At 38.8% G+C, this 18,463-nt stretch overlaps 2 protein-coding genes across 5 annotated transcripts in view; one reads left to right on the top strand and one right to left on the bottom strand.

Moving 5' to 3' along the window:
* Nucleotides 1-9,279, bottom strand: part of pacsin1a (protein kinase C and casein kinase substrate in neurons 1a) — a 29,242-nt gene extending 19,963 nt beyond the window's left edge. The window contains exon 1 of the mRNA XM_077512595.1: nt 8,914-9,279. The gene's annotated coding sequence lies outside the window, so the exon portion shown is untranslated. The remainder of the gene's footprint in view (nt 1-8,913) is intronic.
* Nucleotides 9,280-11,693: 2,414 nt separating this feature from the next.
* Nucleotides 11,694-17,609, top strand: smim29 (small integral membrane protein 29). 4 transcript variants are annotated; one of them, XM_077512600.1, is made up of 5 exons: nt 11,694-12,488; nt 13,471-13,740; nt 13,825-13,850; nt 13,940-14,045; nt 16,535-17,609. In XM_077512600.1, exons 2-5 carry the CDS (start codon nt 13,636-13,638, stop codon nt 16,595-16,597), a joined length of 300 nt encoding a protein of 99 aa, XP_077368726.1. In that variant the 5' UTR covers nt 11,694-12,488; nt 13,471-13,635; the 3' UTR covers nt 16,598-17,609. The 4 variants fall into 4 exon arrangements, with proteins under 4 accessions (XP_077368726.1, XP_077368727.1, XP_077368725.1 ...); XM_077512601.1 differs by having other exon boundaries at nt 13,468-13,740; XM_077512599.1 differs by having other exon boundaries at nt 11,694-12,768.
* The last annotated feature ends 854 nt before the right edge of the window (nt 17,610-18,463 follow it).

The following is an 18,463-nucleotide window of genomic DNA, read 5'->3' as shown; positions in this document are numbered from 1 at the left end:
GGCAAGGTAAGTAAAATGTTAGCTACTTTATGCTGTGGCAAAAAATGTGCACACGCGGCAATCTGTTAGTTTTGACTACGTGGGTGGTGTTTGAGAAAGAAGCAAAGACCCTCGTGTGTCCACCCAGGGCGAAAACAGGACACACGAGGCGCGAGACAGAGGGAGGTCTTTCATTCAGACACGGGCTTAGGCAGAGCGACATGGGGGTGACAGAGACAAACAGGGTGAGACAGCAGCGTCTGGGTGGTGACAAGCAATGGAGATTGACGTGGAGGCAAGGGAGGGACGTGACACGGGCGAGGAGAGGGACGAGCGGAGGGGTGGGCAGCTGGAGTGAAGGTGTGGCGATCCTAGGGTGGAGGTGGTAACATGGCGAGGAAAACGGAGATGTGATTTGTCTCTCGGTTGTTGCCAGGAAACAGAGCTGCCTGGCGCAGATTTTGCCGTCATTAAGCTAGCTGTTCGAGTGACGACGCACTATGATGATGAAGAGTAACGTGTAGAAACACAGTTCAATCATGGAACAAAAAGGACAATCAGTCATGTTACTCTTGGTCCTGTTAGTGTAGGTCTGTTTTGTAAAGAAGTACACAAGTGATGCACGTACATTAAAGCCACAATAACACAACAGGATGTAAACTAACAGTGTGAGGCGGAGGGTGAGTTTACTGCTGCATGCCTTCTATAAACATAATCCAAATGTCAACTGACATTCAGAATTTGAAATGGAGTAGCTCCTGTCTTACACCTTATTCACTAACTGCTAGCCTATCAAGCTGCCCCATGCTAATTTGTGTGTTTAGCTTTCGAAACCAAGGTTTTGCTAGGGCTTGTAAGCTAACACAGATAGCGTGCTTATCTTCTTAGCATGTTCTTTAGCGACTGCAAATACGGGATTCCTGAGGCTGCCGTTTTTTTTTTTTTATCACACCACACATTACCAATCAATGTTTTCATATAGTAAATTAGCAAAATATCTGATCATGACATTGCTTCCATTCAGCCTTTTCTTTGCAAAGGAAGTCTATGCTGGCTTGTGTTGTAGATCACAGCTGAAAAGCAGAATAGTAGAAGAGCGATGACTCAGCTACCTTATCATGAACGCCTCCAGCAAATGCTCCACCAGTCAAGGTTCTGCATTCTTTGTGCTTCGTCAAGGATTTCCCCTCATGTCTTCCTTCTAAATAAGTAGTATATTTTTTTCCCCGTGTCAAACACAAGTAGTAATACATAATGTCAGAAAATTATTCATCAGTTTGTGAATAAAAATGTAACTAATGAAAATATATATAGATTTTGTTTTGTTATTTGAAACCAACATAGATGTGACAAACGAGTTATCAATAATTGACTGTGCTCTTAAGTCAACGATATCCCATGCACACACCCACACTATTTTCGAACATCTACCTTGGGATTTTTTTATTTTTTTTATCCCAAAATTAAAATCCCATCTCTTGCTAACAAAATTAATCAAGTAGTTGACGAGTAATCAATTATCAAAATAATTGACAATTATTTTAATAATCGAGTAATCGTTTGGAGCTATTTTTTTTATTTAAAATTGTCCAAATCCTCTGATTACAGCCTATTAACAGGAAGTGTTCACTGATTTCTGTAGTCCTTTCTGAAAGAACTGTTATTTCCTGTGTTTAATCAAAATAAGACATTTGCAAACATCTGTTTTTACTTTGGAAAACAATGACCAAACACCAAACCGATAACCGTAGTACAACACACTTTTATAAATCACTATACGACGACAAAGCACAAAATAAACACCATTCATTGGTTAATAAACAGTAATCGTGAAAAAATACTTTTGTAATACACTTTAATGCAAAATTAAAATGAATCCATTTAGTCGATTAATCATTGAATAATCGATAGATTAATCGATTCTAAAAATATTCGATAATTGACAACATTAGAGGATTTAGAAGCGACACAGAATTAGTTTCTGCTCAACCGGTACATTTATCGCCTCTTTTCGATTTTTTAATTGATTGTACATACAAAAAGAAGTTAACTTAAAATAAATTCAGTGTTATAGTAACACTCTATTATGAATACGTCATGCTACCAGTGCTTGTGCCTGTGGCTCGCTAATGTAATGTTGGGTTGTTCACAATGCTAATGCTAGCTTAGTATTGCTAACATTGCTATTTTGTTGAAGTTGGACACCGTTTGATATGACTATTTATCACAAATATGCATTTCCATAATACAACTACAAACTGTAGACTTTAATGCTGCTTGGACTAATAATTACAATTGTCTAGCTCAGCTTCCTTGAACTGACGTTGTCTTGTTGTTCTTTAACTCATTCACTCCCAGGACATTTTCGCTGTTTTAAAAGATTTTGACTACTTTTGCAAGGCCCATAGAATATTGTGTCCTATTTCTATAAAAACATGGAATTTACCAAAAGAAAGATTATAGCCTCTTCTTTCATCAGAAAAAAAAAATATATATATATATATTTCTATCTGTTTCCATTTTGCATCAATTAGCATTAGAATATGGCTAAGTTTCATCATTATTCACACATCTGTTTAAAATAGTGTGGAAAAGAGGTTTTTGATCTCTTATACTCTTCTGCCATCTGCTGGCCGTTTTTGTAATAACTACCATTGCTTCAACCGTTCTCTGCAGTTCAGACGCTGCATCAAAGCCAAAACACATAAATACATCTTTGGGAGCATGGTAATATTTAAAATACAACATATTTATCACGTTTTTGGGAGTAAATGAGTTAAATGTAAAGTAGATGAGAATTAATACAAGTGTCTCTGCTGGCTGCAGCCAAGCAGTGCACTCTCTTTTGCATCATCTGCTTCGGGACAAGCTTAATCAAGTCTGTTCCACACAATCTGCAGAATTCCTCTCTCCCGAGTTGTTGCATGGACACAGAGAATCATAGTGACAGCAATGAAATAAAACATGTTAGTCAAATGATGTTAGCATCAGAATAATATTCGCCTCTAACTGTCCATGTGGACAAGACGTACATGCTGTACACATGAAGATAGATGGGCTAAATGGGCTAAATACAGACGAATAATCTGCATTGAAGACAAGCACCTTCTTCACCCCCGCTTGCGTTAGTTACATCATCAATAGGTGACTTTGCTCAACTATCCACACACATTTGCATTGAGTTATGATTGCAGCCAGCCAGCCAGCGTCCCGCATGATGCTGCAGTGGGTTATGTAACGAGCAAGGCTTTGCCACCAGCCTCCCAGTGACAGCATGGAGGAGGTGAGAGGCGGTGGGGCAGACAGTGGAGGGGGGGGTGGGGGGACAAATAGAGACGGACAGAAGAGCAAGACGAAGGGGAAACAGCGTCAGTGTGATGGATGCTGATGAGAAAGAAAGATCTATGAGACAAAGCAGGACGTTGATGTTGACTCACGTGGAGTGGCTTGAGGATGCAGCACACTGGTGAAAATTCTCTCGTGTGCTTAAGTCAGAGAAGGTGATTCTCCATCAAATCAAGCGAGTCACTTACTTTGTGTAAAGTGACCCTGAAATAAGGGCGTTCCCTGTTTGTACCTCGCCTGGATCGCATCCTCCCAAATCATCCTCTTTTATGTTTTAAACTCAGATGCTCGAGGGCCACAGTCCTGCATGTTCGAGAGGTTTCCTTACTCCATCACACCTGAATCAAATGATCGGAAACTTCATCAGCTTTCTGCGGAGATTGCTGATGAGCTGATCCTTTGAAAGGTGTGTTGGAGGGGTGAAACTGCTAAAACAGGGGTGTCCAAACTTTTTCATTTGAGGGCCATATACAGAAAATCAAAAGGACGCAAGGGCCACATAATGTTATGAAGAGAAATTGTGTTTAGTCCTAAAAATTTTACAAATCATTTATTTGTGCTTTTGCATATTTAGAAAAAATGCTACAGGATATAAACCAGTTGATTTGTAATTTGGCAGTAGGGTTATTATAGTTTTGGAATTTTTCATTTTGAGTTTTGTTTTTTAAATTTAGTTACTTTTAATTAGTTTTCAGGGTGGTTTTGTCCATGTTTGATAGCAATAGAATACAATACTCTGTGGGCCTTGCAAAAGCAGTCAAAATCCAGTAAAGGGGTTGCTTCAGTGAAATGAATGGCCGGGAGTGAATGAGTTAATGGGATGATGTTTTTAGTTCAATTGCTCCTTTCTGTCGTTCTGTTTTCTGCAATGTGAATAATAATCACGTCTACGCAGCCTGATGACAAACGCCATATGCAGAAGATCTGGGACAGTAAATGATAAATGGATGAACCGACTTTCAGACAGAACCGCAATGAAGCTGACTCACCCTGAGATATGAGCAACAAATATGAGCTTCATAAAAATGCCAAGTCACTTCAACCTGCAGGTGTTATTCCGTAAGGAGCTCACTATTTCTACACGACAGTGATGTTGTCATTTTACAGCTTGATGGCAACAAGGAACTGAGCCTCAAATATCCGACCATTCGTTTACAATGTTCTTTTAGTTGGGTAGTAACGAATAAAGCAAACATGGCTAATACAACAAATAAGCAAGATATGCAAATCAACACCATTGTTTTATCTCATAAGCATTTGTTTCGTGTAAAAAAAGCGGAGCTGATACAAAATATATTCAGTCATGCCTCCACCAAGGACACCGTCTTCCATGTGTGCGCTCTGTCCACCCCTTTTTTCACACCCTGTCAGACACTGCCGACTCCACCTCTAACACTGGAAATGCTCTCACCAACTCTTTATATTGCAGGGGATTTGGGGGTGTAAAAAAACAAAAAAACAAAAACAGTTTTTCTTTTTCACATTGTCCTTTGTGGCCCACACCCATGATGTGATAACAACATAAAGGTCACAGTGAAGAGCCATGTTGCTCCATGTGACAAAAACAATCCAGGTATCAGTGACCTCTCCCAAGATTTAAATAAGCAACTCAGTTATTATGGTAAGAATTATGGGTTTTAAAAAAAATCGATTCGGCAATATATTATATTCGGCAATTCTCGAATCGATTCAATAGGCGGCCGAATCGATTTTTAAATATCCATTTTTGATGGAAAAATATTCACCAAAACGTCTTAGGGTTCACACCTTAAGCATGGAGGAATGTTATATTAATGGAACATTAAGCCTTAATATTTTATTTTAATGCTGTTCAAACACGAAACAGATTACAACCTGTATAAGACTGAAGTTTCAGACAAATAAATAATACATTTTCATACAAATCTTACACTGTACAAGTTGACTGATTAGTATTTTCTAAATTGAAATAAAAATAATCGCAACAATCGACTTGTAAATTCGTATTGGGATGGAATCGAATCGTGTCCTATGAATCGTGATACGAATCGAATCGTCAGGCAATTCACACCCCTAGCTAGTAAGAATAGATCGCTGAGAAGAGAGCATAAAAAAAAAAAAAACTCAAACAAATGAGCAAAGCACCCTAGTGCAACATTACGAGCTCTTTTACCTGAAATCACTGAATTTGTTCATGATATTTGAAAAGTCCAGCTAACACAATGCAGAGCTGCAATTTTGCTTCACGACACGTCCAGTGTCAACACAGCACAAGGATCGAATCATCGCCTCCATAGCAGCGGATGAGCTATCCACTTCTGCCAAGTATCGTGAACATGAAGGGAAGACAAGGAGCAATTAACAGGAAGGAGACAGTGACGCCATGCTAATTGCTAAGCTAATCATGACATGTCGCAAAACATTCAAATAAACGATTGGGTGATGCAGTGCACTTATCATATAGATCTGGCTGGTACTGCATTATAGTGGCGAATAACTAACTCGAGAATAGCAAAATTGGAGGAACCGGACTCAGGAAATGAATTAGGATGTCAGTATAAGGTAATAGGATAAATATCTACAACATAAGATCAGATAACATTTCTGAGTTCCACAATAGGAGCAATTTGCATCGTTTCAACAGCAATTGGTACAGAAGATACAAAAACATTATGCAGCAAGACATTTTGTACAAGTGCATTGCACAAAGTAGAAACAGAACCCATTGTCGATGCTTAAACGGTGTAATCTAGTCTATCAGAAAAAAAAAGAAAAAAGAGTGCTGAGTTTTAATTTATAATTTTCAGACCTGATTACAGTAATCTGATTTAATAGACTTGCCTTCTTTGCTGCAAAAAGAAAACAAAGCGAAATGAATCCTCCATAGACAGATAATATTGATGAGTGCACATTGAAATATCATGTACTTTGATTCATGTGGCAACTGTGTCCTCCTGTACAAGGATTTTTATCATCTGCAATAACTGTCCCATGGTAATTTAATTGACGAAACAAAAAGTGAGAAAAAAAAAAAGGAAAATTCTGACAAATTGTTATGGAAATGAATTTGTATAGTTTAGCTCGCGTCACGTCACATAAGATTCAGTATGAAATTCAGTGAACTACAATGGGAGAAATGAACTGATGAATGAATGAATGGATGAATGAATGAATGAATGAATGAATGAATGAATGAATGAATGGATGGATGGATGGGTGGATGGATGGATGGATGGATGGGTGGATGGATGGATGGATACACTGTAAAAAAAAAAAAAAATCGTTGCTGTGGTTACCAGGGAAATTCTGTAAAAAATAAAGTGGGGAAATGTAAACAACTTTACAGAACTACTTGCCTATTTTACTGGTATTGACCGTATAATAAACAGTAAACAGTAACTGTATATAAATTTTACAGAACAAAATAGTATAAAAGCAGCATGCGCTTGGAACATGGTACATTTGTGTAGCTTTACAACCTTACAAGGTGCTCAAAGTGCTTTGACTACAGATTAGCATGAGTTAGTGGAAGAGTGGTCGGCTTGCACCCCTGAGGTTGTTGGTTCGATCCCAGCGCAGTGTTACCGTGTTAAACATCCATAAGCAAGGTAATCTAAGTCCATTTTTTTCTGATGCTGCAAAATGAGTAGTTAACCACAAAGCACTTTGAGATCCTTTAAAGGTACTAATGCGCTATACAAATTAAGTACCATTTTCCAAGCACATGCTGATTTTATGCTATTTTGCTCTGTAAAATGTACATGTACATGTGTTTATTGTACATTGAATCCCAGTAAAATACAGCAGCAGTTGCTGTTTATTGTACATTCAATACCAGGAGAATAAACAAGTTGTTCTGTAAAGTTGTTTACATTTCCCCACTGTATTTTTTTTACATAATTTCCCTGGTAACCACAGCGGCCGTTTTTTTCCCTGTAAAACTAACAGAATTTTTGTTACAGTGAGATAGATAGATAGATAGATAGATAGATAGATAGATAGATAGATAGATAGATAGATAGATAGATAGATAGATAGATAGATAGATAGATAGATAGATAGATAGATAGATAGATAGATGGATGGATGGATGGATGGATGGATGGATGGATGGATGGATGGATGGATGGATGGATGGATGGGTTATATAGATAGATAGATAGATAGATAGATAGATAGATAGATAGATAGATAGATAGATAGATAGATAGATAGATAGATAGATAGATAGATAGATAGATAGATGGATGGATGGATGGATGGATGGATGGATGGATGGATGGATGGATGGATGGATGGATGGATGATGGATGGATGGATGGATGGATGGATGGATGGATGGATGGATGGATGGATAGATAGATAGATAGATAGATAGATAGATAGATAGATAGATAGATAGATAGATAGATAGATAGATAGATAGATAGATAGATAGATGAGTGGATAAAAGTAATCAAACCAATCACACCCCCTCACCTCCCCCCAAAAATAAATGTAATTACCCTCCCTGATGGTATGATCATCGTCCTCTCTCGGGAACCTTGGCCCTTGGCAGACCCTCCAGGCAAACAGAGCTCAGCATCCAGAACCTTGGACAGTTCCGGAGTAAGCTTCCTGTCCGTCATCTTTCGACTGATCTCGATTGAAAGCAACACAAACAAACGCCTTTGGGGCAGCTATGCGTCTTCCGAGGAGAATCTGTGTGATGTGGGGGGGCTCGACTGCTGTTATTTTTTTTTTTTAGCTGCACCATTTCTTGCGGACAAAATGTTAAAACACAGACCGTGTAACACACATCCCGCCTCATATAACAAACGCATAAATGTGTCTTGCAGATGCTTCTATCAGTTCGCGTGGATGCATTTTAGACGATTTTTAACACCACATGCAGCAAAAAACAGTGCCTCTGTGCCGCTGCTTGTTGGCCAGAGATGCAAATAAGAAAAACAATGACGCGAGAGATGGCTCCTCACTGAGCTGTGTCAACCAATTACATAACGGCACAGAGGAGCGCTCTCGTTTATATTCCTATCCTCTACACACACAAAAATCCCCCTCAAAAAATATAACAGGCAGCAATTTTCAAACAACTGTCGAATGCTTGTTTGTTTCGAATTATTTTTTCCCCGTAATGGTGCATAGAAGGGCACAAATGGAATACAAACGCGACGTCCATCCTCTCCAGACATGGCCACCATCTCCATCTACTACAATAACATGGCAACAACCTTTGAGGACGCCACTGATCCATACAGCCTATTTATGCTGGAAAACACCACACTGAATCACTGTTAACGTTTGCTCGAGAGAAAAAAAAATGCATCAATGCAAAAAACAAACAAACAAAAACAAAGATTGCATTTAATTAAAGTTAGGTGACAAAAACAAACAATTCAGCCTACAAAAACACGACGTGACACAAGATGCTTATTTTGACAACAATACCGTATACGATGACGCATGCATAATTTAGAAGCTACATTGCCACGGAAAGTGCATTGCGAAGGGATAACATTGGCAAATGGCGCGATGCGATTCCTCTACTCGAGCTTCGCCAATGCGGAAGGACGCAATTATTTGCGCGCAAAACGTGGCGCACTCGCTTACCAGATACGCGATGCTTGGCGAGGTGCGCGGAGTCCAGATAGCCTTGACTGCAAATGATTCAGTCGTTTCCACCTTGCGGTGACAGAAGGTGACCTCCGCGAGACTCTGCAGCCTGATCACGATGCACGCAGGGAGAGGGAGCACGCACAGCACAGGCGCGACGTGGGAGGATGCCCCTGATGTTTCTTTTTCAATGGACCACACAAAATTGACTGCAAGAAGGGGGCTGGTGCAACAAATTATTATTATTATGATTGATTTATTACGTTTAAATACATTTAATTTCTAATGACAATCATTCTTACGAGCAGTCCGTCTCTTCAAGTGGGACTGAGTTCCTTTCCGATAAATAGAAATAGCCTAAATTTTATCTGAACGTATAGTGGATTTTTCCAAATTTAGGTAATGTGGGAGTTTCGACCAAAGGGAGAGCCCCGAATTCGACTTCCACATCCAAAGCCAATCGCTGAGTAGAATGGGAAGAGAGGGGCGTCACTTCGGTGCTTGTCAATCACGTCCATTTGGTGTGGAGTATGGTTGGGGGTGGGATGATGGATTGATTGGAAGAGCCCTCTGGTAACATTTATGGTGTGCAAACGCTGCACAGGAAGGAAAGAGGAAAATCATCTGCTTTTTCTTCTTTTTCCCTCTAAATGTTTAAGACACATATAAAAAATTATATACTTTCATGTAGATGGTTTTAAATAGTCATAACTAGGGATGGGCGTGTACCGATACCAGGTATCGGTATCGGGCCGATACCAGCCTTTTTTCAAGTACTCGAGTACTCGTGATGCAGACGAGTGCAAGCGACCGATGGCAGAGGGGGAAGACGTTAAGTGAGTCCTCCTTGCCTGTAACTGGCGCTAGCTTGCAGCAGTTTTTCAAAACTTCACCGGTTTGGAAATACTTCAAAATTGTGAATCTTAAACTAAAAGAGCATTTTTGTGTTTTATTTTGAGCGTTAAGACTATTGAAGAGTGACTGTGCTGTTTTTTTGTTTTTTGTCAAAATAAACTCATTTGCTCCCAATAACGTGTAAATAAGTTTTTTTAATGTTCTAAGTGTCCCAAAGACGTATTTATAAGTTTTTTGTTTGTTTGTTTGTTTTTGTTTTTTTATGCTAGAGCATACAGAAGGCTTTGATGTAGCCTCTCAACTGCAAAGAACGGTTGCCGAAATGGTAGTTATTACACAAACGGCCAGCAGGTGGCAGCAGAGAAAAGGAGATCAACCAGGGCCATATAGAAAAACAGCTCAATTACTTACAATTTTAAATAGATTTGTGAAAACTGATGAAACTTAGCTCTCTTCTAATGCTAATTGCTGCAAAACGGAAACAGATAGAAACATACTTTTTTCTCCTGATGAAAGAAGTGACTTTAATCTTTCTTTTGACAGGTTCCATGCTTTTATAGCAATAGAACACAATATTCTGTGGGCCTTGCAAAATCAGTCAAAATCCAGTAAAACAGCCGGGAGCGAACGGGATTGCTTCTGTGAAAACTGCTGGGAGTGAATGAGTTAAAGGAAATCTATTTGTTTAAAAATATCTTTTAGTGATTTTTTTGTTATTTGTCAAAATGTACTACTGGTATCGGCAGTTGGTATCGGTATCGGTGAGTACTGAGGGTCTGAGTATCGGTATCGGTCTGAAAAAAAGTGGTATCGAACATCCCTAGTCATAACCCATATTGGCACAATCTTTTGCGAAACATTTGGAGAGACTAAATTTGCAGAAATAGAGAGTGGAAATTTCATCCTGTTTATAAGTTTCTCAAGTTTTACGATTTGTTGATAAAAGAAAAAAATATTGCGACATAGGACGTGCAGCCGGAGCAGGCAGGGGAGGGGGGCCTCCCTGTCGCCTCCCCTACGTGTGAAATAATAATACAAAAAATAGTAATGATTATGTCAAATTATTTGTCACTTCAGGTATCTAGTCTGTTCCTCCGCCTACTGCCCAGAGCCAGCTGAGATAGGCGCCAGCACCCCCCGCGACCCTTGTGAGGAATAAGCGGTCAAGAAAATGGATGGATGGAGGTATCGAGTCTGTTCCTCCGCGTGGAGAGGAGCCAGTTGAGGTGGCTCAGCTGCTCAGGCATCTGCTTCAGATGCCTCTCTGGAGATGTGTTTCGGGCATGTCCCACCTGCGGGAGGTCCCCGGGGACGACCCCAGGACACGCTGGAAAGACGTGTCTCTTGGCTTGCTTGGGAACGATCCTGCCGGATTGGCTGGTTGAAGTGGCTGGGGAGAGGGAAGTCTGGGCTTCCCTCCTAAAGCTGCCGCTCCCGCGACCCGGCCCTGGATGGATGGATGGATGGATGGATGGATGGATGGATGGTGCATTTGTGTATTTCCTGTTTAAAAATACATGGGTGAGAAAGGAATTGCACACAATAATTTCAGATGCAGATACAAATGAGACATTGTTGTTTATCTTTATATCGCCAACATGTTTTATCACATGTACCAATCAGCCTGCCATTCAACACGGTCTAATATATTTAATTTAACAATTCATTTGGATCGTATAGCAATACAATACATTTAGAAATGCCCGGATGTTTGGGAGTGTTAATAGCATGTTCTTCTTTTTCAGGCCTTCAACAATCCCTGGGTAAGCCATATGGCTTCACAAAGTCTTTTCTTTTTCTCCTGCTTTGTGTCATTTTACAGTTCTTGTGATAGAGCATTATGAAAGTGTCCAGAAAACGTCATACACTGTAAAAAAAAAAAAAAAGTAAAAAAAAAAAAAAATATTTATTTGACCAGACAGAATTTAGTGAAGACATTTTATTCCTGAAATCCAGCACGAATCCACCTAATTACTGGGATGAGAATAATCCTGATTTTTAGGAACAAAGTTATCACAGTCTTACTAAAAATAAATAAAATAAATAAAAATAAAAATAACAACATAAACTGAGGATTTGATGCAGATTAAAACCAATTTTGTATTATTATGAATAATGTAGTAATTGATTTCAGAATCTGTATTTGGTTACGAACAATTACACATTTCCAAGAACCATTATCCAAAATGTGTTCAAATAACAGGGACCGAATGCCAAACAAACCACCCAAATGAGTCAATGTGGCGCCCCCTGATGGAATACGAAAGACGGTTCATCATCATTAGCATATTATTTAACAATTATTTAATAAAACACATAACAAACGTGTTAAATGTGGGCTACATGCATAAAGCACAACAATTTTATCATTTTCTAAGTTAATCAACAATTATGTAATCACATATTTGATTTAGGAAACACGGGTTAATTATTGCAACAAATAGTACAGGACGCGTAATAGTGTAAATGTGGGCCGGATTTAAAAAAATAAATAAATAAAAATGACACCAGCTCGACTTTAACCTTCCCTGGTCGAACTCAAGATCTAGCAGCATGTGTCTTCAAGTTTGGGTTAAAAATGTTGTCTTGACGTGAGCGAGTATGGCGCCTTATTTTGAAAGAGGAAGCACTACGGTTACCCTCGCTCTTACGGCTAGCTTGCAAAAGATAGGCTGCTTGCGGAAGCAACACAAACAAACTGGTGTGATTCACGGGAGGTGAGTGGGAATTCAAATCGATTTCCTCCGGAACGAACGACTCGCCTGGTGTCGTCCGTGAGTAACAAACAGTAGCGTTACGGAGATAGTCAGCCAGTGCGTGTTTTCTGGCTCAAATAAGTTTTATTAGGCGTTCGCGGAGCAGCGGCCGGCCACGGGAGCTAAGTTAGCCCCAAGCTAACCGATTTGGACGCGCGACAAAATGCAGCGCTTTTCAACCCGGAAGTTCATTGTTCGTCGTCTTTTCAAAACCGTGCTGCGTTGAGGACAGGTCGAGCAGGTAGGAGCAGTCAATATCCTCGCAGCGAGAAAGTGGCTTCTTGGTGTAGCTACGCGAGAAAGTTTTTAATAAACTTAATAAACTATCGGGCAATTATTTCGCTTTTACATTCTACTTATGTTGATGTCATAAACACGTGACACACGCGCACACACACGTTTATGTATATGTATTATAAATGCATTGACCTGACTTAATACAGTAGTTACTAGGGGTGTGAATTGCCTAGTACCTGACGATTCGATTCGTATCACGATTCACAGGTCACGATTCGATTCGATACCGATTAATCCCGATACGAATTTATAAGTCGATTGTTGCGATTTTTTTTTCATTCAAATTTAGAAAATACTAATCAGTAAGCTTGTAGAGTGTAAGATTTATATGAAAATGTATTATTTATTTATCTGAAATTTCAGTCTTATAGAGGTTGTAATCTGTTTCATGTTTGAACAGCATTAAAATAAAATATTAAGGCTTAATGTTCCGTTCATATAACATTCTTCCATGCTCAAGGTGTGAATCCTAAAAAAAAAAAAAAAAAAAAAAAAAAAAAAAAAATCGATTCTGCCGATTATTGAATCGATTCGAGAATCGCGCGATGTAGTATCGCGATATATCGCCGAATCGATTTTTTTTAACACCCCTAGTAGTTACTGTGTACTCATATTGCCTTGTGTGTGTTTTTTCCCATGCAAGTAGAAGGAGCAGTGATACCATGTGGAAGTCACATGAATGAAAGGGATGAGGCGTGATCAACAACGGGGCAGCTTGAGGAGTGAGCCGCTACACAGTGTATGTCCCTGGGTGGGGGTTTTCTGTTTGCTGTAAAGCAGCCCCTATAGCCCCTTGCCCCGATCATATGAAATGAATAGTACCACTCCGTCCCCTACCATTGATGGAGATGTGGCGGTCGGCTATGTGTTGGTGCCATTCTTCCTCATCACCATCATTGGAATAGCTGTCGCAGTGGTAAGTTGGTGGTTGACTTGCAGTGTTCTATTGCAATGATTTCCATGATGGAATAAGAATTTATATTTCTGTCTTCTCTTTCAGATCTTGTACATTCGTAAAAAACGGAGGTAAAGATGTCGTCTCGTGTTTAACAAGGACCTGTTCGCTATGTTTTGTCTCTTCTTAATCGGTGCTTTGCTTGATGTTGTTTTGTCAGACTTGACAGACTCCGCCATCAGTTGTTACCAATCTATTCATATGACCCGTCAGAGGAAGTGAATGAAGCTGAGCAAGAGATGCTATGGCGAGAGGAGGACACCAAAGTAAGCCACACTTTTGTTTTCACTGAAACTTTGTGAGTTATTTCATTTTCTTTCTTTTTTTTTTAAGTTTGGCACTTGTACATATACATTTCTCTATAGTTTCTTTTTTTAATCTGTGGGTTTCCTTGGTTGCTTCATACACTCTGATGCGGCCAGGCTGTTATTCTTGGTTTCTCACAACTCAGTTCCTCTAATGTAGGAAAACAGCTGCAACAAGTTGAGAGAAGAATATGCAAAGAATGTTTCAGGGACTGAAAACCCTATGTCGGAAGTTCGGAACTGAGGTTTAGAACCCACAACTTCTCGACCATGAGGCAGATGTGCTAACTACTGCTACTCCTTACTGCCAAGAAGTTTGAGCTAAATCAGCGGTCTAATTTTGGTGTCAACAAAATGGATGTCTCAGGCATTTTTTTATTTACACAAACTAATCACAAGTCACAGCCAAAAGTTTCATTGTGGTGCAAAATAATTAGTACTGTGTATTTATGAAATTATTGGTCTACAGTACTTTAACTCATTCACTGCCTTTGACAAGTATACTTGTCAATTGTATATTTTTTTTGAGCGGGCAGAATCTGATTATGCTCCACTGTAAATGTCAAACTTGGAAACAAATTTACTGATGCCCAACCACCGGTCGATGACGTCATTGCCCCATTTTATACAAATTAAACACAGTTTCACAGTCCATGGGAGAAATGGCTGTATTTTGGCAAACCGACATTTTTCTACTGTCAATTATAAACGGGACGAGGCAAAAAGTGGGTAGTCTATTCTGTCATTTGGTAGATTTGGTTTATATATAATTATTGAACGTAATATTGTAATTTTTCAGTGAATGAGTTAATTGTAGTCAAAGTCTTGCACCAAGTGCTTGGAAACAGTACAGGTGCTGGTCATATAATTCAAATATTGAGGAAAAGTCAAATTATTTCATTAGTATGTTTCAAAAAGTGAAACATGCATTTTAGATCAGTTCCCCACACAAAGGGAAATATTTCAAGCCTTTTTTAAATTTCATTTTTGATGATTAAGGCAGAAAGGAAAACAAAATAAAAACATGTCTCACAAAATTAGAATATTTCATGTGACCTCCCAAAAAAAAAAAAAAAAGATTTCAAACACAGAAATTTCTAAAGAAGTATATTCAAGTCGTATGCCCTCCATACTTTGTTGGGACAGCCAACGTTTGCATTCATGACAGCGTCAAGGTGGTGGTCAGCCTTTGGCACAATTCAGGTGTTATTGCAGCCCAACATTCGGCCTTTAGAGCGTCTGCAGTTCAGGGTTTCTGTTCCCACTTGACAACATCAATTTTTCAATGGGGTTCAAGTCAGGCGAGTTTGCCGGCCAATTGAGTACTATTATTTTGTGGTTATTAAAGCAATTATTGGTAGTTTTGACCCTTTTTTGCAATTTCTTTTTTAGAGCTTTTTGCCTTCCGGAGGGTGTCACAATTTTCTAATTTTGTGAAACACTGGATTTTCATTTTATTTTATTTTTGTATCTTCCTGGCGTAATCATCAAAATTGAAACAAAGACTTGAGATGTTTCACATTGTGTGTGGTGAATTAATGTAACATGCAAGTTTCACTTGTTGAAACAAATGATTGAAATAATCGGACTTTTCCTGGATATGTGAATTATATGACCAGCACCTGTAGATGGCAGTGTTTACTACACATAAGATAAACAGAGACACTCGTTTATTCTTTATTTGCACTGAATTAAGGTGATGTTGTATTAAAGTGAATATACATCCGTAATTTGACACATGACACGAGATTGTTGTTAGCAGCTCTACCAGAACTTTAACTCATTCACTCCCAGCAATTTTCACAGAAGCAGTCCTGTTCGCTCCCGGCTGTTTTACTGGATTTTGACTGATTTTGCAGGGCCCACAGAATATTGTGTTCTATTGCTATAAAAGCATGGAACCTATCAAAAAAAAAGTCTCTTCTTTCATCAGGAAAAAAAAAGTATGTTTCTATCTGTTTCCGTTTTGCAGCAATTAGCATTAGAAGAGAGCTAAGTTTCATCAGTTTTCGCAAATCTATTTAAAATTGTAAGTAATTGAGCTTTTTTTCTACATGGCCCTGGTTGATCTCCTTTGCTCTGCTGCCACCTGCTGGCCGTGTGTGTAATAACTACCATTTCTGCAACCGTTCTTTGCAGTTGAGAGGCTGCATCAAAGCCTTCTGTATGCTAACACCAAAAAAAACGCATACATACGTCTTTGGGACACTTAGAGCATTAAAAAACGTATTTATACGTTATTGGGAGTAAATGAGTTAATAATTAAAAAAAATCTATATAAAACGAGTCTTCAAAATCATGAAAAAGCAAGCCGCTTGTCTCCTCTCTTCAACACTGTGGGCATGTCTACTGAATGAGTTGGTGTTGAGTGAAAGCCTAGTTCTGTAAAAAACACAACCAACTTCACAGGTTCGCTCTCTCCCTCTCGCTCTCTTTTTTTTTTTTTTTAGGTTGTTCAAGGTTGGGCAAGAAGTTATCAACAGCGACGCCCACTTCTGACCAAAGATGCTTGACGAATCCAAACCAACGCCAAAGAATACCTGCACTAAATGCAAGCGCTGTCTATTTTTTTTTTTTTTTTTTTTTTTTTTTTTAATGCCTCTCCCAATCTTAAAGTACAACAAAGAAGCCATTGGTCACATGTTCAAACTTGGACATATTTAATGTAAAGTATTTATTCGCAAGAGGTACATCTACAGATCACACATCTACCTGGCTAGGAGAGCATTATTGAACATTCTGGAGTCTGTGGACTGCAGTTTTTGCAGCATCTTAAGAAAAACATCACATATTACAACAAGAAGTTAAAATAATACTTCTGAATAAGTGAGCTGTTAATGAATGTGTATTTTATGCGGGTTTCAGGTTTCTTTTTTACTCAAGGAATGTCTGTGCTCAGTTTTGTTTTCATTTACACACAACATTATGACAAGCCCGGATCTGCGATCTGGATCTTTGTGTTTTTTGTTTTTTTTTGCCAAATCCTGTGAGTCGCATGGAAGGCATGAAAACCCCAAACACGATCCGGTGTTCTTCTGAATGACTCCTGCTCCAAATATGTCCTGTGCACAAGACATGGCACCAGCACACATTCACCTCCAGCTGGAGATGAATGCCAACCTTCTGACTGTGCTCAAATGATAGACACCCGCCTACTTTATTGCTCTCAACTGTTTGAAGCCACTCTGATCTTTTGTTAGTAGCCTGGTAGTGGGGATGCATCACCTGGAATTCAAACACTTCCTTAATGCCTTGTGATGGAGAAAGCAAATGTGTGTTTAAAGGTTATTTGGTTGACATGATGTTCCAATTGCATTTGTTGACGTTTCCTCAAAATGTTTTAGTTGTACAATCGCTACCAGATCAAGTTGTGCTTTGTTACTGAGCCACTGAATTTCACTTGAACCTGAATGGACAACTACTGATGTAAATGTGTCTGCACTGTTATGAAGCTTTATTTTGAAGATGGTATTTCTCCTGTCAGTCAATGATTTTAAGTTTACTAAAGAAAACGTTTATGTCAAAGTGTTGCTTTTTTTTCTTCTTCTTTTGAAATAAGACTGGAAGATTTTGACATTGTCTCTGCATCTCTATCAGCAATGTCTAGTGATTACACTAGTGGAGTGCTGACAGAAATTAAAAACTTATTATTCATAAATGTACTGGTAGATATTACGTTAACAAATATCACAATATTGTAAAAAAAAAAAAGCACATACTAAGAAAAGCACAATATTGTGCTTTTGTACAGCAATGCATATAAACCACCTTCGATCTCTAATAATATTGAGGCAGGATTGCTAAGGCAAGCACACATTGATTGCTTCACAAGCAAATTAGGTTCCCCTTTATCTTACAATTAGCAGATTTTAAACATAGAAGGCCAAAACATCCCTAATGAAAATTAATTAGCAACAATAAGCTAGCCACTAGAGGGTGCTAGAACTGAACAAATGGAAATTAACCTGTCATTTTTAATAAATGTGTTCCTTTTAAATATTCTGAACAGGACGATATTGTGGCAGTTTTAATATCACGATATTGCCCTTATCGTTACATTCCTACCAGCTTGCGGCCATATATTCAGCGTTGTGAGAGTAAATATTTCCAGATTGTCTGGTAGTAAAGTTAGATATTTGCCTTTAAGTTGGATTTGCAGCATGAACCTAAATTGCATTAATCATTACAGATGAGCTTAATTTACCGGTAACCTTTAAAATTTTGAGCGGATGTTCAATGTTTCAGTTTACACAATTTACTGTTGTCTAACGGAACAGTAAAATTACCCCCAAGACAAAAAGTTCTATAAACCTTCAGTCTAAATGTTTGTTGCAACCCCACTGAGCAAATCCTGTTTTAGGCTAGCATTGACAAAACCC

Source organism: Festucalex cinctus, chromosome 2 (genome assembly GCF_051991245.1).
Source record: "Festucalex cinctus isolate MCC-2025b chromosome 2, RoL_Fcin_1.0, whole genome shotgun sequence".
In the NCBI taxonomy this organism is placed as follows: domain Eukaryota; kingdom Metazoa; phylum Chordata; class Actinopteri; order Syngnathiformes; family Syngnathidae; genus Festucalex; species Festucalex cinctus.
Note: the sequence above shows the minus strand (reverse complement) of the source record. Positions and strands in the feature narration are given on the sequence as shown.

Bases quoted from the DNA above. Each gene is read 5' to 3' on its own strand.
- smim29 (XM_077512600.1), top strand. From the start codon at position 13,636: ATGAATAGTACCACTCCGTCCCCTACCATTGATGGAGATGTGGCGGTC. The intron at 13,741-13,824 runs GTAAGTTGGTGG...CTTCTCTTTCAG, and splicing joins TTGGAATAGCTGTCGCAGTG to ATCTTGTACATTCGTAAAAA. The intron at 13,851-13,939 runs GTAAAGATGTCG...TTGTTTTGTCAG, and splicing joins TACATTCGTAAAAAACGGAG to ACTTGACAGACTCCGCCATC.